Source organism: Diabrotica virgifera, chromosome 3, assembly GCF_917563875.1.
Source record: "Diabrotica virgifera virgifera chromosome 3, PGI_DIABVI_V3a".
NCBI lineage: Eukaryota > Metazoa > Arthropoda > Insecta > Coleoptera > Chrysomelidae > Diabrotica > Diabrotica virgifera.
In genome coordinates, this window is record NC_065445.1 from 37,995,620 (window position 1) to 38,020,965 (window position 25,346).

Genomic DNA, 25,346 nt, shown 5'->3' on the forward strand with positions numbered 1-25,346 from the left:
GGGGTTACCTTAAAATCTTAAATAGGAGCCCCCAATTTTTATTGCAGATTTGGATTCTTTATATAAAAATAAGCAACTTTTATTCGAGATATTTTTTAGAATTATGGATAGATGACGCTACAATCGGAAAAACGATTGCTGGAAATGGAAAATTAAATTAAAAAATGGAAAGTCCCCCACTTTATGGAAAACTTAACTTAACGTTTTTTGGTTTTAAGACCTACTCTTCACAAACCAATAGGTCCCCATAACGCTCGAGTAATTGCAAATTTAGCTTACTTTCCTCCCCTACTATTACTGCAGTTTTTAAGTAGTAATTTAAAATTAAGGTCAGGCTAAATATTTTCTATTTTTATATTTTCTGTAATATTTTTATTAGTACCTATAGGGTTGACTCAGAGCTGGTTCTAGGGGTTTAAGCGCCCCAGGCAAATAAAATTTGGCCCCTTTCATACAAGAATATAATCACCCGACAATATCTCTCAAATATGGTCCATTTTCAATTTTTCCCACCTTTTGGTGTTAAAGTCTCCAATAATATATACTGGCTCCCTTTGTGAGATTTACTTCAAGATGTTTTCTATACAGGGTGTAACAAAAATACAGGTCATAAATTTAATCACATATTCTGGGACCAAAAACAGTTCGTGTGAACTTAACTTACCTTAGTACGAATATGCACATAAAAAAAGTTACAGCCCTTTGAAGTTACAAAATAAAAATCGAGTTTTTCCAATATATGGAAAACTATTTGAGATATTTTATTGAAAATGAACATGTGGCATTCTTATGGCAGTAGTATCTTAAGAAAAAATTATAATGAAATTTAGACACCCCATAAAAATTGTATGGGAATATTGTTCCTTTAAACCCCCCCAAACTTTTGTGTACGTTCCAATTTAATTATTTTTGTAGTACCATTAGTTAAACACAGTATTTTTAAGACTTTTTTGCCTCTTAGTACTTTTTCGAAAAGTCAGTTTTTATCGAGATATTTTGAATACTTTTCAAATCCTCCACATATTTGTATATGGTTAAGTACGATTATGGAGACTTGGTAATAATATGTAATATGAAAATTTAATTAAGATTTACATTTTTAGGTATATTTTGAACCTTATCAAAAAAGAAACCACAGCTCGATAAAAGGTGCCTTCTCGAAAAAATACAAAGAGACAAAAAAGTTTTAAAAACACTGTGTTTAACTAATGGTATCGGAGTAATAGTTTAATTGGAACGTACACAAACATTTGGGGGGTTTAAAGGAACAGAACCCCCATAAAATTTTTATGTAACCATATTAAAAAAGAAGCCACAACTCGATAAAAAATGCCTTATCGAAAAAATATTAAGAGCCAAAAAACTTTTAAAAATATCGAATTTAACTAATGGTACCACAATAATAATTTAATTGGAACGTACACAAAATTTCGGGGGGATTTAAGGGAACAAAACCCCCATAAAATTTTTGTGGGATGCACAAATTTCACTATAATTTTTTTTAAGATGTTCCTACCATAATAATGCCAGATGTCCATTTTCAATAAAAAATCTCTAATAGTTTTCGATATATTCGAAAAAATCGATTTTCATTTTGTAACTTCAAAGGGCTGTAACTTTTTTTATGTGCATATTAGTACCTACTAAGGTAAGTTAGGTTCATTCGAACTATTTTTGGTCCCAGAATATGCGATTTAATTTATGACCTGTATTTTTGTTACACCCTGTATTATTGTAAATGTTGTTAATGTCTTCATCTGTGGCATCTCTTATAGGGATAGATTCCTGAATGATATGAACATTTTCTGGTTTTTCTTCTAATGTTATTATTAGAAGCCAGCACCTGCTTAGTTTATATCAAGTTTCCAAAACTGGAATTGTCAGATTTCGGAGTCAACATATACAGGGTGTCCCGAAAAGATTGGTCATAAATTATACCACAGATTCTGGGGTCAAAAATAGGTTGATTGAACCTCACTTACTTATATACATTATTGCACACAAAAAAAGTTACAGCCCTTTGAAGTTACAAAAGTAAAATCGATTTTTTTTCTTATATCGAAAACTATTAGAGATTTTGTATTGAAAATGGACATGTGGCATTCTTATGGCAGCAACATCTTAAAAAAAATTAATGTAAAATTTGTGCATCCCATAAAAATTTTATGGGGGTTTTGTTCCCTTAATCCCCCCAAACTTTTGTGTACGTTCCAATTAAATTATTGTTGTAGCGCCATTAGTTAAAAACGATATTTTTAAAACTTTTTTGCTTCTTAGTACTTTTTCGATAAGCGAGTGTTTATCGAGATATTTTGAATATTTTTCGAATCCCCCACATATTTGTATATGGTTAAGTACGATTATAGAGACCTGTTAATAATCTGAAAATTTATTTATAATTTACATTATTAGGTATATTTTGAAAAAGAAGCCACATCTCGATACAAGGTGACTTATCAAAAAAAGACTAGGAGGCAAAAAAGTTTTAAAAACACTGTGTTTAACTAATGATACAACAATAATAGTTTAATTGGAACGTACCCAAACATTTGGGGGGTATAAAGGAACGTACCCATAACATTTTTATGTGGACATATTAAAAAAGAAGCCGCATCTCGATAAAAACTGGCTTATCGAAAAAATACTAAGAGGCAAAAAAGTTGTTTCTAAAACAAAAGTTTTAAAAACCTTGTGTTTAACTAATGATACCACAATAATGAATTAATTGGAACGTACACAAAACCATAAGAATGCGACATGTCCATTTTCAATAGAAACTCTCTAATAGTTTTCGATATATTGAAAAAAATTTTCATTTTGTAACTTCAAAGGGCTGTAACTTTTTTTATGAGCACATTTGTACTAAGGTAAGTTAGGTTCAGTCGAACTATTTTTGACCCCAGAATGTGTGGTATAATTTATGACCATTCTTTTCGGGACACCCTGTATATTATCAAAGAAAATATTTTGGGTCTATACAGGGGATACTGTATAAACAGCGTACGCCTTTTGTTATTCAATTAAATTAAAACTAATGCCTGGTTGCACCAACAGATCTTAAGCTTAAGACGTGCCTTCAGTCGCTCTTCAACATTAGAACGAGACAGTCATTATCGGCTCTCCATTATCAATTGCAAAAACTTGATTTCGATAATAGGGAATATCCATAGACTACGTCGTAAAATTTTTGGAGTTTTTAATACCCTCCCCCCTTCCATCGTAAAGCGTCGTTTGCAGTTGACCCCCCTCATACCGACATCGCAATTGCAACTCATGACCCCCCTTTTTAGTGATTTTTTTTAAATTCCATGTTATTCCTAGATTTTTAAAAGTTAGCTCTCAAAGTTTAGTTACGAATGAATGTATCCAAATCAGTATTGTTATGTAACTCATTAATATCCGCGTACTCTCTCAATTCACTGTACAACTAATAATTAGCTTTATGGGGACAAAAGACAACACTTTTATCGGAGTTCCTATGCTTTCTTAACTGCATCATATAAATCTTGATACTTATTTTGTTTTGATACAATGTACTAACTAAATAGAATAAAATATTTTATTTCTTAAAATAAAAATATATACCATTTTTATTCAGTTGCAATGCGAAGCCAAAACCGTCTTAATTTTTACTTAGATTAGAGAGTGCAGCCAGCACTCTTATCGACCTCTTGTTAGAGGCTCTTCAGAGAATGCATAGGCTGCTTTCTCTAATCCAGGTAAAAACTTTTCAACATATTAGTCCCCCACTGCAACAAACTGACGTGAAGGTAGTAGGTGCGTAGCGGCATCTGCTAAATGAAAGACTAAGTTTTTCAACCTAATAAAAATATTTGTAAAATAAAATATTTTTAAAAGAATTTTAATTGAGAAACTTATTGGCCCCTTTTCCTGGTGACACCTCCAAGGCTTCTACAATATGCAAGCCAAATGGATGCTGCAGTGAAGACAAAAGGGAAGGAATTCTACACTATGCAATTCACAACCCCCGTCTGCAGCTTGGTAAACTTCCAACGGAAAATGAACCTAGTTACTCTATAGGAGTAATACTAATATAAAATAAAAATGTATACCATTTTTATTCAGTTGCAATGCGAAGCCAAAACCGTCTTAATTTTTACTTAGATTAGAGAGTGCAGCAGCACTCTTATCGACGATTTCACCTCTTGTTAGAGGCTCTTCAGAGAATGCATAGGCTGCTTTCTCTAGTCCAGGCAAAAACTTTTCGACATATTAGTCCCCCACTGCAACTGACGTGAAGGTAGTAGGTGCATAGCGGCACCTGCTAAATGAAAGACTAAGTTTTTTAACCTAATAAAAATATTTGTAAAATAAAATATTTTTAAAAGATTTTTAATTGAAAAACTTATTGGCCCATTTTCCTGGTGACACCTCCAAGGCTTCTACAATATGCAAGCCAAATGGATGCTTCAGTGAAGACAAAAGGGAAGGAATTCTACACTATGCAATTCTACACAATTAAAAATATTTTATTTTACAAATATTTTTATTAGGTTGAGAAACTTAGTCTTTCATTTAGCAGATACCGCTACGCACCTAATACCTTCACGTCAGTTGAAGTGGGGGACTAATATGTCGAAAAGTTTTTACCTGGGCTAGAGAAAGCAGCCTATGCATTCTCTGAAGAGCCTCTAACAAGGGTGAAATCGTCGATAAGAGTGCTGGCTGCACTCTCTAATCTAAGTAAAAATTAAGACGGTTTTGGCTTCGCATTGCAACTGAATAAAAATGGTATACATTTTTATTTTATATTAGTATTACTCCTATAGAGTAACTAGGTCCATTTTCTGTTGGAACTTTACCAAGCTGCAGACGGGGGTTGTGAATTGCATAGTGTAGAATTCCTTCCCTTTTGTCTTCACTGCAGCATCCATTTGGCTTGCATATTGTAGAAGCCTTGGAGGTGTCACCAGGAAAATGGGCCAATAAGTTTTTTAATTAAAAATCTTTTAAAAATATTTTATTTTACAAATATTTTTATTAGGTTGAAAAACTTAGTCTTTTATTTTATTTCTATTCATTCTTTTAGAATTTTTTCACACACAGTATTCAGTAAATAAGTGAACAGTTTAATATTTATTGCTTCCAGACGTTGTTCTGAAAAGAAGCGTTTGTTTAAAGACATAGGACAATGTTTTATTGTTTGTTATTCTGTATAAAATTGCTAGCAATATTATTAAGGCTGTGAGTGATAAAACCGAAATGAAAAGTATGCGATAAAAGTAATATGTATACAATTTTTTTTTAGTTCTAAAATAGGGTATATTTTTTATATTCGTAAACTTTAAACGACGTCGGATATGCACTTATGGCCCTCTCCCCCTTGTCGTATACCGTCGTAATAAGCAAAGTCCCCCTTCCCCTTTTCAACGACGTAGTTTATGGATGCTCCCATAGGTGTTTTAAAGTATAAACAAAACCATCGTTTTAAATTAATTTATCGTTATTTAATGTGAAAGTGATTTAGAACGTAAAAATAAAACCTAATGATAGTTTAATTGTTTGTACAAATCAACAAAACAGTGTTATTTGACTTATAGTCCAGGAACTAAAAACTATTTTGCGACATGAATCTACGAGACCAAGTAACCTAGGAAATTGTCGTAAAATGGAAAATCACATGCAGCACACGATCTACCAAAACGTCCCACGTGCCAACACTCCATTGATATACAGTCAAATACCAGGGCAAATGCCATGCTTCTCTCAAGGTATGTTATCAACAAACAGCCTATCCTTCAATCCCACTACAATTATCCCAACCTTTAAATAATTATCAACATTAATCTAACCCAATTATAGCACCTGAATCAATACAACCCAGCACTTCAAAAGATCAAGAAGTATGGGAGACAGTACAGTAAAAAAGCGTCTACGAAACAATGAAAGTCCTGACAATCGACTTAAAAACAAGCAGTGCTAACAGACTACTGGCTAACAAAACCAGCTGGGACAGAAAACAGATTCTCAGCTCTGGACAAAGAGCCGGAAGAAGCGGCTAACAAAGAGCCTGAAGAAGCTAACAAAGAGCCGGAAGAAGAAGCTAATAGCGTAACAACTGGTAGAGAATCAAGGAGGCCTCCTCCCATATTCATTCAACATGTAACATTTATCAAACCTCTGCGAGATTTACTAGACAAAACAGCATCCAAACAGTACACCTTAAAAAGCCTGTATAACAATCAAGTTAAAGTACAGCTAAACAAAACATAACATTACAAAGAAACTGTTAAAGCACTAACCGAAAAAAACGCAGTTCCACACTTATCAGCTAAAACAAAACCGAGGATTCCGAGTCATGGTTAGAAACCTGCACCCCTCTACTGATCTGGAAGACATAAAAAAGATATTCACAGAGCTCGGACACTCAGTCATAAATATCTCGAACATAAGACAAAAAGGTACGAAAGAATACCTCCTCTGTTTATTATCGAACTTGAAACAAATTTAATTAATAAAGAGGTGTACCAAATAAATAAAATACTTAACACTATAGTTAAAGTAGAATCTCCCCACCCGAAAAGAGAGATACCACAATGTCAAAGATGGCAGCACTTTGGACATACTCGTCAATACTGTCATAGAAGCCCACGTTGTGTCAAATGCACAGGCGCTCACTCAACCAAAGAATGTCCAAGAAAAATAAGAAATAATGAAGTCCAATGCGTAAACTACGAAGAAAATCACCCTGCAAACTACAGAGGTTGCTCAGTTTACAAAGAATTACAAAAAAGTAAATTTCCACCACTACGCGCAAAAGCACCACAGAGACCAACAAATGATACAATTCAGCAAAATCCACAACAAACACTCAGCTATGCTCAAGTTGCAGGAGCAACAAATTCCAATACTCAACAATTTAACCCACCTCAACAACAACAAGGTTTACCACCTATGTGATTTCAACCAACAAACAACTTAGAACAGGTCGTATCAAAACTGATGGAGAGAATATCCAAAATGTTCAACAGCCTAATGACACTGGTCACAAAGTTTAGCCTTCAACACTGAACTAAAAATTGGCAGATGGAACGCCAATGGCCTGACTAATCATAGTCTGGAAGTCAAAGCCTTTATTTCAGAGCATGATCTGGACGTTATGTTAATATCTGAGGAACATATGAGAGACAAAAGCTATTTCAATATACCCAAATTCTCAACATATATAACTGAACACCCTCTAGGAAGAGCCCATGGAGGCACTGCTATAATTATAAAAACAGCATTAGACACCATGAAATAATCAAGCATAGTGAAGTAAACTTACAAGCCACGTCTATCTCAATAACTTATTGGAATAGTATCTTATACTATCTGCTATACTTATACTATCTGAAGTTTACTGTCCACCAAATAAAATTATTAAAGAAGAACACTTCACGACATATTTTAACAAGCTCGGAAATCGCTTCATAGCTGCTGGTGACTATAATGCTACACACCTTCATTGGGGATCAAGACTCATAACCTCTCGAGGCAGAGAATTATTAAAAAGTGTCCAAAACAATAATTTACTAACGGCATCCACGGATCCACGAGTCAACCGACGTACTGCCCAACCGACACACGAAAAGTGCCTAATCTCATCGACTTCTGTATCGTCAAAGGTACCTCTCTAAACTACTTGAAAGTTCAACCTTTGTTCGATCTCTCATCTGATCACTCTCCCTTCATTATTACCCTAAGTACACAGGTGGACCACATCACAAAACCACTAGTTTTATCCAACAGCCGGACAAACTGGAATACCTTCAGAGATATATGTAATAAAAAATAGTCTTCAAAAATAGTAATCATAAATTTAAACCTACCACTAAAATCTGACCAAGATATAGATGAAGCAGTCAAACATCTAACTGTAAAAATTCAACAAGCCGCATGGGAAGCTTCACCTGATATATCATATGCTAAGAGACCGGGCTCATACCCGCTCTATATAAAAACCATGATATACGAGAAAAGACAATTAAGAAAAAGATGGCAGACCACCCGTGCTCCAGATGACAAAACTAAATACCACAGAGCAATCCGTCAATTAAAAAAGGTCCTACAGGAACACAAAGAACACGAAATAAACTATTTTCTAGAGAATCTGTCTAGCTCTGAAGAAAAGAACTACTCGTTATGGAAATTGTCTAAAAAACTCAAAACACAATCACAAACTAAAGCACCGATAAGAAAAAATGATGGCACCTGGTCTCGAAGTGACGAAGAGAGGGCTAACACCGTCGCTGAACATCTTCAGTCAGTTTTCCAATCGCACAAGAGAGAGGTTCCAGAGAACCAAGAGAAATTTATTACAGATATAGCAGATGAACCCTACCAGATGTGTCTTCCCACCAGAAAAGTTAAAATTACCGAAATTGAAGAAGTAATCAAAAACCTAAATACAAAAAAAGCACCTGGATACGACCTGATAACAGGACTAATTCTCAAAGAACTACCTGAAGAAGCAATAAAGCTACTAATGTACCGGGTGTCCCAATAAGAATGGCTCTCGGCCATATCTCAGGAACCGTTTATAGTACAGCTTTGAGAAAAAATATTTATAACAAAAGTTGCCTCGGGAAAAGCCTGGAAATTATTTTCATAAAATAGACCACCGCTAGAGGACGTAATTGAATATCAAAAATTAAAAAATCAAAATTTTACAAAATTTACCTAACGAAAGGGCACTGGAAATCCAATCATCGTATTCTTCATAAAATTCTGCGCATATTTGAGTTCACAAGTTTAAGTCTACCTTTGCAAATAAGAGGTGGGGGTGAGTGGGAACCTTCTTATGCAAAAATAGTTGTAGGTCCGGTTCTGCTGAATCGAATTTTGCATACTTGGTCTTGTTAAAAATAGCTCTTTTTTGTCAATGTAAGTGTCTTATTTTTGAAATAGCCTAATAAGTAATATGCAAGCTAGGAGGTGTTATTTAATTATTTTCAGAAATCTAGTTTTCTTTGGAAAATATTAAATGCAAGTATGCATTTTTATTCCTGTATTACAACATTAGACCAAATTAGCAACATAACAGCGAAAACCGCATGTCGATACTTTTTTCTATCTCGAGATATCTTAAGAAATGTGTAAATTTTAAACATAACTGTTACTGTCACCGGTAAACGAGGTTAAAGGAAAACTAGTGTGCTATGAAAAAAACAAATAAGCATTTTCGAGATGTAAACGTATATAATTAATTAAAACAACAATAAGACAAACAACACTATAAAATATAACAAAGAAATAAAAGCAACTACTTACTTTTAGTGAGTGCCTAAATGTTCAAATTGTTGCCCATCATTTTCGATGCAAGCATTTACTCTTTCAAGAGTAGCTTGAATAGCAACAGATTTAACTGTTTTAGACTGTTATTTATGGGGACGAATTAAAGACTTTGTTTTTGCCCTAGGCCCACTACTCAAGAAAACATGATCTAGAATCTAGAGAATACGAAACGCCATTCAAAGCATTGCGGAAACAGAAATTGAGACTGCTGTTCAATCTACTTTAGAAAGAGTAAATGCTTGCATCGAAAATGATGGGCAACAATTTGAATATTTAGGTCGTCACTAAGTAAGTAGTTGCTGTTATTTCTTTGATATATTTTATAGTGTTGTTTTTCTTATTGTTGTTTTAATTAATTATATACGTTTACATCTGAAAAATGTTTCTTTGTTTGTTCCATAACACACTACTTTTCCTTAACTTCGTTTACCGGTGACATTAACAGTTGTTTAAAATGTATACGTTTATTAAGATATCTCGAGATAAAAAAAGGTATCGACATGCGGTTTTCGGTATTATGTTGCTAATTTAGTCTAATTTTGTAATACAGGATTAAAAATGCATACTTGTATTTAATATTTTCCAAAGAAAACTAGATTTCCGAAAATAATTAAATAACGCCTACTAGTTGGCATATTACTTATTAGGCTATTTCGAAAATAAGACTCTTATATTAACGAAGAAAAACTGTTTTCAACAAGATCAAGTACGCAAAATTCGATCCAGCAAAACCGGACATACAGTCATTTTTGCTTAAGAAGGTTCCCACTCACCCCCACCTCTTATTTGCAAAGGTAGACTTAAACTTGTGAACTCAAATATGCGCAGAATTTTATGGAGAATACGATGATTGGATTTCCAGTGCCCTTTCATTAGATAAATTTTGTAAAATTTTGATCTCTTAATCCTTGATATTCAATTACGCCCTCTAGCGGTGGACCTACAATTATGAAAATAATGTCCAGGCTTTTCCCGAGGGAACTTTTGCTATAAATATTTTTTTCTCAAAGCTTTACTATATATGGTTCCTGAGATATGGCCGAGGGCCATTCTTGTTGGGACACCCGGTACATATACAATGCTGTCCTAAGATTGTGCTACTTCCCCTTTCAATGGAAGGTAGCACAAATTATTCTAATTCATAAACCCAACAAAGACACAACCCAACCTTCATCCTATCGTCCTATTAGCCTTCTGCCTTTAACCTCCAAAGTGTTTGAGAGGCTTCTCCTGAAAAGAATAGACACTGTCATTACAGAAAAAAACCTAATACCTCATTACCAATTCGGATTTCGACAACAACATGGCACAATCGAACAGGTCCATAGAGTAGTCAGAACCGCAAGAGATGCACTCGAGAACAAGAAATATTGTACAGCAGCCTTCCTGGATGTCTCCCAAGCCTTCGACAAGGTATGGCATAAAGGTCTGATATCAAAACTTAAAAGACAATTGCCTTATCTAATCTGCATGCTCCTACAATCATACCTCACCGGCAGATCGTATCAGATAAAACTAGGGGAGGCCCTCACTACTCTACATCCCATCCACTCTGGCGTACCCCAAGGAAGTGTCCTTGGACCCACACTGTACCTCCTGTTCACAGCAGATATACCAACTTCAGATCGTACAACAATTGCAACATATGCTGATGACACTGTCCTAATGGCTTGCCGCGAAAATCCGACCCTAGCTTCACAGACTCTACAAAGTCACTTAAATAGACTTGAAATATGGTTTAAACTGTGGAGAGTCAAAGTTAATAGCTCCAAGTCAACACACATTACATTTACACTAAGAAAGGGAATCAATCCAGCTGTAACCTTTAACAACACACCACTGCCAATAAGAAGTGACGTCAAATACTTGGGGATTTGCCTAGACAGCTTCCTAACATGGTAAAAGCATATTTGGAACAAACGACTGCAACTGGGACTCGTTTATAGAAATATGTACTGGTTCATGAATCAAAAATCACGCCTAAGTCTAGACAATAAACTTCTGATCTACAAATGTGTACTGAAACCCATCTGGACGTATGGCATCCAAATCTGGGGAACTGCCAGTGAAACAAATCTACTCAAGATACAGCGCTTTCAATCAAAAGTTCTCAGGCAACTGTGCCAAGCTCCTTGGTACATTTCCAACGATAATATACATAGGGATCTCCAAGTCCAAACCGTTAAAGAAGAAATTGTTTCTGTGTGCTCCAAGTACCACAATAGACTACAGGTTCACCCAAACATATTGGTCACCAATCTCCTGACACCCCTACAAAGCAGCAGACTAAAAAGAACAGACACTCTTGACCTCAACACTAACTAATCATTCCCACTGATTACTATTGTACTATTCAAACTAATTCAATTAATTTATTAAGAACTGTACTCTGTTAGGTATTCAACACTGGGTAAATACTGACTGTGTCACACTCTTAACACTCATATGTATTGTTTATTATTTTTTATAAAATAGATTGCTATAAAATGGATGTCACAAAAAAGAGGCGTGCCTTAAGCTCAGCTTACGAAATATACGCGTTACACCATTGAGTGATAGATCAATTTTTAGCTAGTCACAATAGATTGCCACGTGGATTGGATCGATAAGAATCGAAAATTATGGTGCAAAGTAAGTGAGACTTAAATTGGCCCTATCTATAAGCTCAGCTGGGCTAAGCTGGAGCTTAACATTTGTTGGTGCAACCAGGCATAAGTCTCACTTATGATGCACCATAATTTTCAGATTCTGATCTAAGCACGTCTTAACTGAGCGAAGTTTAAGAAATGGCAATCCATTGTGGCAAGCTGAAAATTCATCTAAGACTCAATATATATTTCGTGAATTAAGCTTAAGATACGCCTTAAGCTTAAAAAATGTTGGTGCAACCAGGCATTAATGACTGATACATAATTTCTTTGTTATATTTTATCATCATTATCATCATCATCAATGGCGTTACAACTCTTCGTGAGTCTTTGCCGCGTTTACTATTGTCTTCCATGTTGGTTGGTCCTGTGCCACTAATTTCCATTGTCTCACTCCCATTTTCTCCAGATCTTCTTTGACTCCATCTTTTCACCTTTTTCTAGGCCGTCTTACAGACCTTCTTCCATCTGGCCTTTCCCAGAACACATTGTTAATAAGGCGATTGTCGTTACTGCGTATCACATGCCCTGCCCATCTGAGTCTATTGCTCTTTATATATCTGACTACATTTTCCTTTCCTAATAGAGACTCTAACTCGTTATTGTATCTGCGCCTCAATTCGTTTGTCACGCTGTCTCTGCAAGGGCTATATATCATTCGAGGATTTTCCGTTCCCACACCAGCAATTTATTTACTTCTAAAAATAAAAAATTCCATTTTTATTCAGTTGCAATGCGAAGGCAAAACAATCCTATTTTTCACTTAAAATACGGAGAACAGTCCAGCCCTCTGAATCGACGATTTTCGACTCTTGTTGGAGTCTCATTGGAGAGAACGTAGGCCTGCTTCTCCATACCTCAAGTGATCAATACCAAGAGTTTATCCCCCACACCGCAACTGAAGTGAATGGACTAGGTGACTAGCGTCATCTGGCAATTGAAAGATGAAATCGTTTTCAATCCTAATAGCATTATTATTAATATTTAAAAATATTAAAATATTACTACTACTACTCCAACAAGAGTCGAAAATCGTCGATTCAGAGGGCTGGACTGCTCTCCGTATTTTAAGTGAAAAATAGGATTGTTTTGCCTTCGCATTGCAACTGAATAAAAATGGAATTTTTATTATATTTTTATATTGGTCGTTACTTCTTTGAGTAACTTAGGTCCATTTTCTGTCCATTTACCAGCTGAACAGACGGGGTCGTGAATTGTAAGTTTTTTGCATTCCTCTTGTCTTCTTCGCTTCCGCACCCATCTGGCTTGCAAATTTTAGAAGCCATGGAGGTGTTACCAAGAAAATGGACCAATAAGTTTTCAATTTAAAAATCTTTTAGTAATATTTTAATATTTTTAAATATTAATAATAATGCTATTAGGATTGAAAACTATTTCATCTTTCATCTTTTTATTTACTTCTCTTTTTGTTAGAGTCCATGATTCGCCTCCATACACGACTGCTGGTAGTATTATGGTCTTATATATCTGGATTATTGCATCTCGTGAAATAAGTTTTGACTTCATTAGGCCGCGTTCAGAGTGGACGAGCAAAGAGCAAAGAGCAAAGCGGAGAAATCAAACTCATACTGGGAAATGGAGGTACACAGAGTGCTAGCAAAGAGCAAAGCGGCGAAACCAAACAAGTTTGATTTTCCCGCTCGCACTCTTTGGTCCATATTGTGAGACCGCTCCCGTCTGAAAAAAATTTTGATTCGGTTTCTTTGTCAAATCTGAAGAGCACCGGGCGGAATTTTTGGGCAGAAATTGTTTAAACAATTTCATCTACTCTATGTCATATATTATTATGTATAAGGTTTTGGTTTGTGAAAACTATCATTATAGATAGCAGTGCGTGAAGGGTTTAAAGTGTGCGTGAAGTAACAATGTATTTTAAATGGGATTTACTTTTTAGCACTGTTTTTGACACACTTTCATATAGTCAAATATCTTTAATTTTCGCGTTGTCATGGTGATGACATAATGAGCAATAAATTACAAGAAAAGTTTTGACAGTTTTGTGGTTTGAAGGAAATTAAAATTTTTAAATGTCAAAGTTCTAAAAATTGTAGAATAGAAATGAATTGCAGTGACGAAGAGTTACAGTTTTTTTATTTGTTTATCGTAGATAAAATATTTTATCAAACTGTACTTGTATAGGAATCCACAAAGAAACCGAATCAGAAATTTTTCCAGACGGGATCGGTCTCATTACATGGACTATTTTGGTATTTTTCCGAAAAATGAACCTCGGTAACCTGATACCTGAAGTGTTATAAAACAAGTATTATGATTCAAAGAAGCCTGTTATGAGATCGAAAGATTCCCTATTCAAAGGACGACGATGACTTTTTAAATTTATAACTTTATGCAATTTTATAATTAAATAAATATTATGTAACTTAATAATTATTACTAGTTCTACAGTGTGGCAAAACCAAATGGAATAAATTCATTATTTCGTAAACCGACGATGACGATTTTAAGAAAAAATCCGGAAACAGGTCGATTTTTATTTTTAAAATATAATTTTTTGGCATTTACATACTAGTGACGTCATCCATCTCGAAGCTGAAATAAAAAATATACATGCGGACCAATGTAAAAAAGGTCATTTCATTGTAGTCTTCTTACCGGCGCGGCGTGAGAAATACAAAATAAGATTTACTATTTTATTTGGGCATAAGCCACAATTCGAGTTTGAAATCAAGTTTACTTGACGTTTCGACTTTCACTTCGGAAATCGTTATCAATATAAAAAAAAAACATTCATAAATTAAAAATATAACTTTGTTTCTCGTGAAGCAACGCAGTTGGAACAAGCAGAATATTATAATTGTCACCGGAAAGTGAAAAAGGTAACGCACAACTTGAAAAAACCTATAGATTTCAAACTTTGTTTCTGGTGAAGCAACGCAGTTGGAACAAGCAGATATATTATAATTGTGTCACCGGAAAGCGAAAATGGTAACGAACAACTTTGAAGAGCCTATAGTTTTCTAACTTCGTTTCTGGTGAAGCAACGGAGTTGACACAAGCAGATATATTATAATTGTGCCACCGGAAAGCGAAAAAGGTAACGCACAACTTGGAAGAGCCTATAGTTTTCTAACTTCGTTTCTGGTGAAGCAACGGAGTTGGAACAAGCAGAAATATTATAATTGTGTCAACGGAAATCGAAAAAGGTAAGGCACAACTTGGAAGAACCTATAGTTTTCTAACTTCGTTTCTGGTGAAGCAACGGAGTTGAGACAAGCAGATATATTATAATTGTGTCACCGGAAAGCGAAAATGGTAACGAACAACTTTGAAGAGCCTATAGTTTTCTAACTTCGTTTCTGGTGAAGCAACGGAGTTGACACAAGCAGATATATTATAATTGTGCCACCGGAAAGCGAAAAAGGTAACGCACAACTTGGAAGAGCCTATAGTTTTCTAACTTCGTTTCTGGTGAAGCAACGGAGTTGGAACAAGCAGATATATTATAATTGTGTCACCGGAAATCGAAAAAGGTAAGGCACAACTTGGAAGAACCTATAGTTTTCTAACTTCGTTTCTGGTGAAGCAACGGAGTTGGAACAAGTAGATATATTATAATTGTGCCACCGGAAAGCAAAAAAGGTAACGCACAACTTGGAAGAGCCTATAGATATCTAACTTCGTTTCTGGTGAAGCAATGGAGTTGGAACAAGCAGATATATTATAATAGTGCCACCGGAAAGCGAAAAAGGTAACGCACAACTTTTTCTAACTTCGCTTCTGGTGAAGCAACGGAGTTGGAACAAGCAGATATATTATAATTGTGTCACCGGAAAGCGAAAAAGGTAACTAACAACTTGGAAGAGCCTATAGTTTTCTAACTTTGCTTCTCGTGAATCAACGCAGTTGGAACAAGCAGATATATTATAAATGTGTCACCGGAAAGCGAAATAGGTAGTCCCTGAAAACTATAGGTTCTTCCACGTTGTGAGTTACCTTTTTCGCTTTCCGGTGACCCAATTATAATATATCTGCTTGTTCCAACTTCGTTGCTGCACCAGAAACGAAGCTAGAAATCTATAGGTTCTTTCAAGTTGTGCGTTACCTTTTTCGCTTTCCGGTGACAATTATAATATTATATCTGCTTTTTCCAACTGTGTTGCTTCACCAGAAACAAAGTTAAATTTTTAATTTATGAATGTGTTTTTTGATATTTTCAACTCAGGCGCACCAAAACCAACAAACCACTCGCAAACTCGTCCAAATACGTATTGCGAACCATCAAAGCTTTTGTTGAAAAACCGACAGTAGTTAGATTGTGGTGCGCCGTGTGCGGGCCGTTTGTGCGCCACTTGAAAACACGTACTAATCTGACGGACATGCTGCGCGCGAGCGGCTCGCACACCGAGCAGAGCGCATATGTATACCTGCCTTTACGATGAATTCTCTAACAATTTCCTCGAGTTAGGAAGTACCACGTTTTCAATGAGGAGTTTTCGAAAAAAAAAAAAAGAAAATAACTTTCAGTGGGAAAGAACTAAACTCTAGTCTCGCGTAACTACCAGCTCCCACTCTGGTTTAGCACTTCTTTGCTCTTTGGTCGTACTCTTTCTTCGCTCCACTCTGAACGTGCACTTTTTGCTCTTTGCTCTTTGCTCTTTGCTCGTCCACTCTGAACGCGGCCTTAGTATTTTTGAGATTGCCAGATACTTAAATTGATGATTAAACATTCAGCTTCGATTCTGAAGAGTGATCGCTTCTAACCTTAATTTATACCGTTGTTTTTTAATTGTTAAATATGCGTGTTTATCCGATTTTTTTGCCGGTGCGGCGCGCTCTATTTAAAAAATCTCCTTAGACGTTGCATTACAAAGAAAGATCTGTTTCATGCCATTATTCGTATTTCAACTACTCGCTCTATTATTTATGTTATATTTTAGGATGATATAAAATAAATTCTTAATTAAGGTTATCACTGGTATATTTATGATTTATGAACACCACTAATTTAAATTTAATTCATTTGCATTTTAAATAAAGATAAGCAATGAAATAATTTATTATATTTTTAGCATACACAAAGAAAAAAAGCGAGATGCACAATTTGAAGAGTTAATAGGAAGTTGTAAGTCCCTCAGCAGGTATGATGCCAAAACCTTTAGAACATTGTTACCACAGGTAAGAAAATTATATCCCTAGGTTATTTTAATAATTTAGATATTGGGTGTGCTAAAAAATAGTGTAAATAAAACACATGACTGCACAGGACTGCCTGCAACAAATGTGTCTCTAACAAATATACAGAATCAATTAAAATTTTATACTTAATAGAGATGGCTTACGCCAGGGTAACCGTTAAATAATATTTTGATATACAGTGCGCTGGAATAAGTGTTACCCCCCCCCCACCCTTAATAACTTATTTATTTCCAGCACATAAGCAAAACGCTCGGACAGGTCGATTGTTAAGGGGCATTTAGACGGGCTAGTTTTTAAAGCAATATGTTGCCGGCAATATATATTCGGTATGTTGCTGGCAACATTGCAGCAGCCAATGAAAATATCTCAGTATGGCCGAGCCATGTGGCCGAAATAATGCTGGTATTTGAACGCTATTGCAGTTAGTGGCTGATGGGTTGCCGATAAAATCGAACTGCTGTGGAAAATGGTGCATGTTGCTCGGCTACTCTGTTGAAATTTAATTTGGTTTTGTCAAATATACAAAGAGAAAATGAATGCGTGGTCAAATGGAAACACAATAAGTAATTATTGGACTTCGTAAGTCATAGGTTTTCACCCAAAGTAACCAAAAGTAGAACCGGAAATCGATATTTGAACTCTTCGTGTAACTGTGCCTCAATTCATATACAATTTCACTAATTTTGACTTATTATTACTAAACTTTCAGTCATAATTGTTTAAACGGAAATGACTTCAAAACCGGAACTAAAGATTCAAGCTCGACTTTTCAATACGCTTCGACTGATATGTCACATGTACTATTTCTGTGACTATAATATGACACTTCCGTTTTGAACTTTGTAACTGGAAATGATATAAAAACCAAAAGGATACATTCTCATCTTACTAAGGCACGTCTAATAATATATCGCTTATACTTTTTCTGTGACTTTAAAAAGGTACTTCCGATTGCAACTCAACCTGAAGTCCGAGGTCAAAATTCTATCTTTAGTACCATCCTTGGGTTATAAGCTTTCATTCGACACCTCATTTGTCATTCTATCTGTAATAATAACGGAGTAGTTATATTCGCAAACGGACGGACAGACAGTCATGAAACCGGAAGTATATATTTGTTCTCGTCTTTAGTAGTCTTCAGCGACTTTAAAACAGTACTTCCGGTTACATTTCTAAAACCTAGGTTCTAGTCCTATGTCAAATTGCTCACCTTTAGTGCCATCCTTGGATGATTGATAAGCTTTCATTCGACACATCATTTATTGTCATTTCGTGCCAAGCAAAAGTATTCCTATAACAGGGATATTCTAATAACGGCTCATATGTGCTTAGTAAAAACATTTTGAGATCTTAAATTTCTATTCCTTAAACCGGGATATTTCTTTAACCGGTATTCTAATAAGCGCGTTTCACTGTATAACATCAATGTTTCGAACTTTACGCGATCCTTCTTCAGGTGACAGGCAAAACTTTGATTTTTTTTAAATGGGAAAGTACATCATGTGATAGCTCATTTAAAAGCTTTTAAAATACTGATTACAAAAATGGATACTTTAATCCTTTTTAAGAGCGTAGGCGCAAAATTTTGATCGAATTGTTTTTAAACGCATTCATTTTTTTCGAATCCTGAGAAAACTAATAAGTATTTTTGAAAAATTTAAACGCAGGATAAAAGATTACATTATTACCGAGGGCTGAAAGTTCTTTAGAATAAACAAAAATTTCTTTTGAATGATATATTTGAAATTAAAAATCCGACTCAATTTTCTTTTTTTTTTCACCCCTGTGACTTATTAAAATAATCATTATAGAAGTTCTCAGGGACTTTTGACCCTTGATAATGCTGTAAAATTTCATTCTGCGTTTAAATTTTTCAAAAATTCTTATTAGTTTTCTCAGGATTCGAAAAAAATGAATACATTTCAAAATAATTCGACTGAAATTTTGCGCCTACGGTCTCAAAAAGGATTAAAGTATTATACATTTTTGTAATCAGCCTTTCAAAAGCTTTTAAATGAGGTGTCACATGATGTACTTTCCCATTTAAGAAAATCTAAGTTATCACTGTCACCTGAAGAGGGGCCGCGTAAAGTTCGAAACATTGATGCTATAATATACTATGATTATTTTAAAAATCGACCAGTTCGAGCGTTTTGCTTATGTGCAAAAAATAAATAAGTTAATTAGGGGAGGGGGGTGGGTAACACTTATTCCAGCGCACTGTATAATAACACTCGCGCTTATCAAAATATTTTTCTTCTTTTTCTTCCTCTTTATAAGCAATTCTCATTGTTGATGGGAGAGGGTAAAAAATTTTCCATACTCTAAGGATAAGGGCTATTCCATTCTTCTCTTCTATTCTGTCGATTACTGTCGATTCCTTTGAACAGTGTATGTTAAATTTTCATCTAATGTGTACATCTTTCGATCTCTCAAGTATTTCCTGTAATTCTTCTAGGTACTCTTATATCTACCGTTTCCAATAGCCTTTGTGTAGTGGCTGAGTCAGGTTTTGTTTCTGATGCATACCTTTGTCATTATTGGTCTTAAATTGGCTTTATAAATTCTTGACTTCATCACAGTGCACTGTGTTAATACCTCGGTTTCGCCATATCCCAGGCAACCAAGTGACGTCAATAACGTCAAGGAAACGTCAGCTTTTGGTTGAATATATACACGTGTTTGAACATTACGTCATTTAAACGTCTTTTGTAGGTGATTTTAAATACGTAATATTAGACGTTAAAATACGTTTAAAAACACGTTTTCATTTCCGACCTTTTTCCGACAGCCCAACTCTGACGTCACAAAATTGGGAGGAGCTTAAAGAGTTAATGCTTATAGTGTTTAATGTTGTATATTGACTCAAAACTGTCAAAACAATTTCGTTTATAGTTGATAAGCTTAAATGGCCATAGGAAATTTTTCATTTATTGTTTACGTGCTTTGTGTGGTAAAATAAGGCTTTTCATTTAGATAATATTTAGTTCAAAACGTGTTAATTAAGAGATTTTTATTCGTTTTTCTTAAGTGAGTTAGTCTAAGTCTAATGCAATAATTCTTCTTGAAAACTGTTTGAGGTTATGTTTTGGTGTTTATTTTCTGTTAATGAACTAATTATATTTGTTCACGATCCTTTTTGAGTTAATGGACAGCGTTAAATTAAGATATTATGCTGGATATTTTGTTAATAAATTATTTATTAGTTTATATGTTGTTTCAGTTTTGACACAGTATTATTGAGGATATTGTATTTCTATGCATTTTATAAAGTCTTCCATTTGGTTTTACTTTTAGCCTATAAACTAAATTTAAAACAGTTAAATGAAAAATTGCAATACCAACAATGCTCATACGAACAATTATTATTGTGTATTTTTAAAACCATAAAATGAAAAATAATCTAAAAAAACGACATAAAAATTACATTTTTGATATCACGTATTTAAAACGTGATAAATATGACGTCAGTTATGGTGGGACATATTCACGTGACATTCGACTTCGGAAAAACGTGATAAACTGACCTGGTTGGTGATAATTATGGCGTGTCTTTTCAACGTTTTGTAAACGTTATTTGGTTGCCTGTGATAGTGTTATTAAGACATCCTGTCAGACTATTTGCTTTTTGTACTTGATATCCTACTCCTTTGTCTAGGTCTCCATAGCTGGACAGTGGAATTCCAAGATATTTTACTTCCATTCCTTTTTCAATGCTGATGATATCAATTTCTATTTTACATCTTATTGGTTCTTTGCTCATTACTAACGGTTTGTTTTCTGATATAAGATTGTATTATTAAATTCTTTTGCTATTATTTTAAATCTGTAGACTACTTAGTCTTTTCACTAGTCAAATCACTTTTGATGATTTCGTCCATGATTAAATTAAAAGCATATGGCTTATTGAGCCCTGTCAAACTATTAACTTTCGTAATTCCTATCACGTTCATAAATTCATAATGTTTAACCCTACAGAAACTCTTAGTTAATAAATCTGCAGGAATATTTCAATCTAAATACATACTTTCTTCTCAATCATTAGAGTTTAGCGGTTATGGTGGCAAATATTTCTCTATTTTCAGCTGTATGCGTAAGTCCCTAAAAGCCTAGCTGTCCAGTTTCTAATTTTTCTTCTTGCAGTACCGTCTCCTATCAAAGGTTGGCTACCATCACAGCAATCTTCACTTTGTTGGCTGCAGCTCTGAACAATTGTATTGAACTGCACCCGTACCGCTCCCTTAAATTTCGCAACCATGAAATCCTCCTACGTCCCACATTTCTCTTTCCCGAGATTTTTCCTTGGATTATGAGCCTTAGCAGGGAGTACTTTTCCCCTCTCATTATGTGGCCTAAATATTCCAGGTATTTTCCACGTCCATGGTATTTTCCACGTTCTCCTGGAGCACCACATCTAGAATTCCTCAATGTTTTTAATGTTTAACTTTATTAGTGTCCAAACTTCCATGCCGTACATCAGAACGGAGAAAACATCTCACCTTAACATTCTCGTTCTCAATTTCAGATTATGTCTCGGCAGCACATGAACTTTTTCATTTTAATAAATGATTGTCTCCCTATTTCAGTTTCTAATATTACGCAACAATGACAATTTTTTTCTTCCAATATCTCGTTTCCCTTCTGTTTATTCCGTGATGATCAATTGAGGAATATAGTACTTTTCGTTACATAGCAAATGACCCAGATAACCCAAATATATTATGTTTTTCTATATTGGGTCCGTTTAGAACTTCTTCATTTGTTTTTCGCGCAGTAAAAAATTCTTCGGTTCACCCACATTTTAAATGCCCCCAACTTATGAAGAATCTTTATCTTTAAGAGTCCACGTTTGGACCCATATAGAACAATAGACCTAACAAAACATTGAACAAGTTTCAATTTTAGTTTGATATCGATATTATATTCCAACTCATCTCATTGAAATAGTAAAAGAAACACTAAAAGTACAAAGCAGGGTTCGAATTCAAAACGCACTAACAGATACAATCCATGTTAGAACGGGCCTACGACAGGGAGATGCCCTATCCTGTATTCTATTCAACATCACATTAGAGAAAATAATTAGAGAGTCAAAAGTCAACACCAGAGGAACAATAATAACAAAAAGTATACAAATATTGGCATTTGCAGATGATGTTGATATCATAGCTAGAAGCAAAAGAGAAATGATAGAAGCATTTAATGCTATAGAAAGAGCGGCACAAAACAGTGGCCTAAATATTAATGAAATGAAAACCAAATACATGAAGGCCAGCAAATCTACAGGCCAAAAAACCTGCAGAATCTGACAATAGGAGACTATAACTTCGAAAGCGTAAAAATTTTTACATATCTAGGTTCACTAGTTACCGCAGATAACAATGTCAGCGAAGAAGTTAAGAGAAGAATACATATTGCTAATAAAACATATAATGGACTCATTAAACATCTAAGATCTAACAACATCACGAGAAAAATCAAATGCAAAATATACAAAACCCTGATAAAACCGGTCCTTATATATGGATCAGAGACATGGACACTGACGAAAAGCGATGAGAACTTATTAGGTACGTTTGAACGAAAAATCCTTGGACAAATATATAAGGGGGTGAAAGAAAATGACGTATGGCGCAGAAGATATAATTTTGAACTATACGCAGCATACAACGAACCCGACGTTATAACATCCATAAAGATCGGACGTCTGCGCTGGATGGGCCATGTTGAACGAATGTTGGAGACCGAAACACCAAAACACATAATGAAGCAAACACCAGTAGGGAGAAGGTCAAAGGGAAGACTCAAACTTAGATACATGGAACAAGTGGAACAAGATCTGAAAACACTTGAGATTACCCACTGGAAGAACAAAGCAAGGAACAGAACAGAATGGCGGAAAATCCTAGAACAAGCCAGGACCCAAAAAGGGTTGTCGAGCTACTGATGATGATGATGATGATCGATATTATGTACCGCAGGGTAGACCACGAATTTTGAAGAAACAATCCCTCCTAGCTTGAGGAATTCTTGCTTTAATTTCTTGTTGTGGGTCAAGCTTGTAGTTAGTCCAACAACCAAGATATTTTGAATGGTTTACGTGTTATGATATCTGTATCTCCTTAACGGTTGTTTTACTATACAGTGAATTTAGATGGACGTAATTCATTTTTAGATTGCTGCTACATTTATGGCAGTATCGTTACACATATTAGTAGGACTTTCCATGGCATTTTCCGGAATTTTGATACCAGCATTAGATAAAACTCGCCAAAATGGTACAGATTTTGACGGAGAATTGTATGCCACAAAACCAGAATCAGCATGGGTAGGTAAGTTCTTCTTATGTATGACAAATTATTTTGATCATTCCATTTTGTCATTGAACAGCTGTTACTGACAGTTTTGAATTAAATGTCAGTAACAGCTGTTCAATGTAATAGATGGTATAGTAGCCATATTGTGAAGAACTCACATCGATGTGATATTATATATATTTTTAAGGGTTTTTAACCATGATCAGAGGCTTAGTCCTAAATCAATTTTAAATGTAATATGTTGGTCAACAATTACTCTTCTATTGAGGTGTTTACACCTACAAGACGAAGCTCTGATGATGGCATTTTGATATGCTGAAAGTATTAAGCTGATTTTTAATAAATGTTTTACACACTCAGTTTTTTGAAAACATACACCTGTTGCCTTTTGACTGATATACACAGAAGTGTGTACAAGTCATAGAGTATTTTTCTATATCTAATTACGACATATTTTAGCTAGTATTGCGGTTATTGCTGTACCATTCGGTTCTATAACTTGTGGAATTTTTGCTGATAGGTTTGGAAGACTGTGGGCGCTTAAATTGTCCATTTTACCGTCCATTTTAGGTTGGTGTTTAATAGCAAGTGCCCAAAGTATACCTCAGATATTAGTTGGGAGATTTTTAACTGGATTTGGGACACGTAAGTATATAATTTTCTTGTTCTGTGTGCTTTCTGCCTGGTTGCACCAACAAATGTTAAGCTTCAGCTTAGCCCAGCTGAGCTTATAAGTAGGGCCACTTTATGTCTCACGTACGTTGAACCATTATTTTCGATTTTTGTGGCAATAAGCCACGTGGAAACTTACTTTAGCAAGCTGAAAATTAATCTAAGACTCAATGGTGGAACACGTATGTTTTTCTTAAGGTACGTCTTAAGCTCAATATCTGTTGGTGCAACCAGGCATTAAAGATATAAAAAACATATAAGTATTTTTCATAGTATACACAGTAAATGCCTGGTTGCACCAACAAACCTTAAGCTCCAGCTTAGCCCAGCTCAGCTTATAGATTTATAATTTTCGATTTTTATTTAAACACGTCTTAATTGAGACGAAGTTTAAGAGGCAATCCACGTGGCAGTCCATTGTGGCAAGCTGATAATTGATTTAAGACACAATGGTGCAACGCGTATGTTAAGTAAGCTGAACTTAAGGTATTTCTTAAGCTTAAGATCTGTTGGTGCAACCAGGCATAAGTTAATTTTTTTCTAATGTCGCTTATGCCTGGTGGCACTTATAGGTCTTAAGCTTAACACGTTCCTTAAGCTCAGCTTATGAAACATAAGCTTTGCACCATTGAGTTTTAGATTAATTTTCAGGTTGAACTGATGTTAAGCTCAAGTCTCCGTTATTCTCAGCTAAGTTGCTGTCTGAGTTTAAAGACATAATCTAGACAGTCATAATCTATAAGCTGAGCTGGTCTAAGCTGGAGCTTAAGATCTGTTGGTGCAACCAGGCATTAGATTCTTATTTATTTATATAAAAATGTGTAATTAGTTTTACTTTACACTTTTAGCTTGGTCAAGTATTCCTGCTATAGTGTATATATCCGAAATTGCTAGAGTAGATATTAGAGGTTCTTTAGTGGTAACGGCTCCCACTCTAGCTTCAGCAGGTAAGTAAAACATATGAATAAACCTTGAATAATAGTGTACAGTTTTAAGTCTTAAACATTACTTACTTACTTCGTGGCGTTACAAGCTTTCGTGAGTTTTAGCTGACTTGACAACATGCCTCCATTCCTCTTTGTCTGGAGCAATCTCCATCCAGTTCTCCACGGACATAGCTGTAAGCTCTCCTGCTGTATTATTTCGCCACCGGAGTCTTCCAGTTGGGACTTCTTCCATTACCAACCTTCCTATTCTCTTGTCAGAATATCCTCTGAGATATCCTACCCATTGG

At 35.0% G+C, this 25,346-nt stretch overlaps 1 protein-coding gene across 3 annotated transcripts in view; it reads left to right on the plus strand.

Moving 5' to 3' along the window:
* LOC114326037 (facilitated trehalose transporter Tret1-2 homolog) overlaps window positions 1-25,346 on the plus strand; it is a 91,051-nt gene that overhangs the window by 52,676 nt on the left and 13,029 nt on the right. For 2 of the 3 annotated variants that reach the window (XM_028274238.2, XM_050647863.1), the window contains 4 exons: window positions 16,997-17,102; window positions 23,299-23,455; window positions 23,900-24,085; window positions 24,961-25,059. In XM_028274238.2, the coding sequence (XP_028130039.2) occupies window positions 16,997-17,102; window positions 23,299-23,455; window positions 23,900-24,085; window positions 24,961-25,059 (548 nt within the window). Of the gene's footprint in view, window positions 1-9,421; window positions 9,586-16,996; window positions 17,103-23,298; window positions 23,456-23,899; window positions 24,086-24,960; window positions 25,060-25,346 lie in introns of all 3 variants that reach the window. The other variant, XM_050647864.1, reaches the window with a different exon arrangement.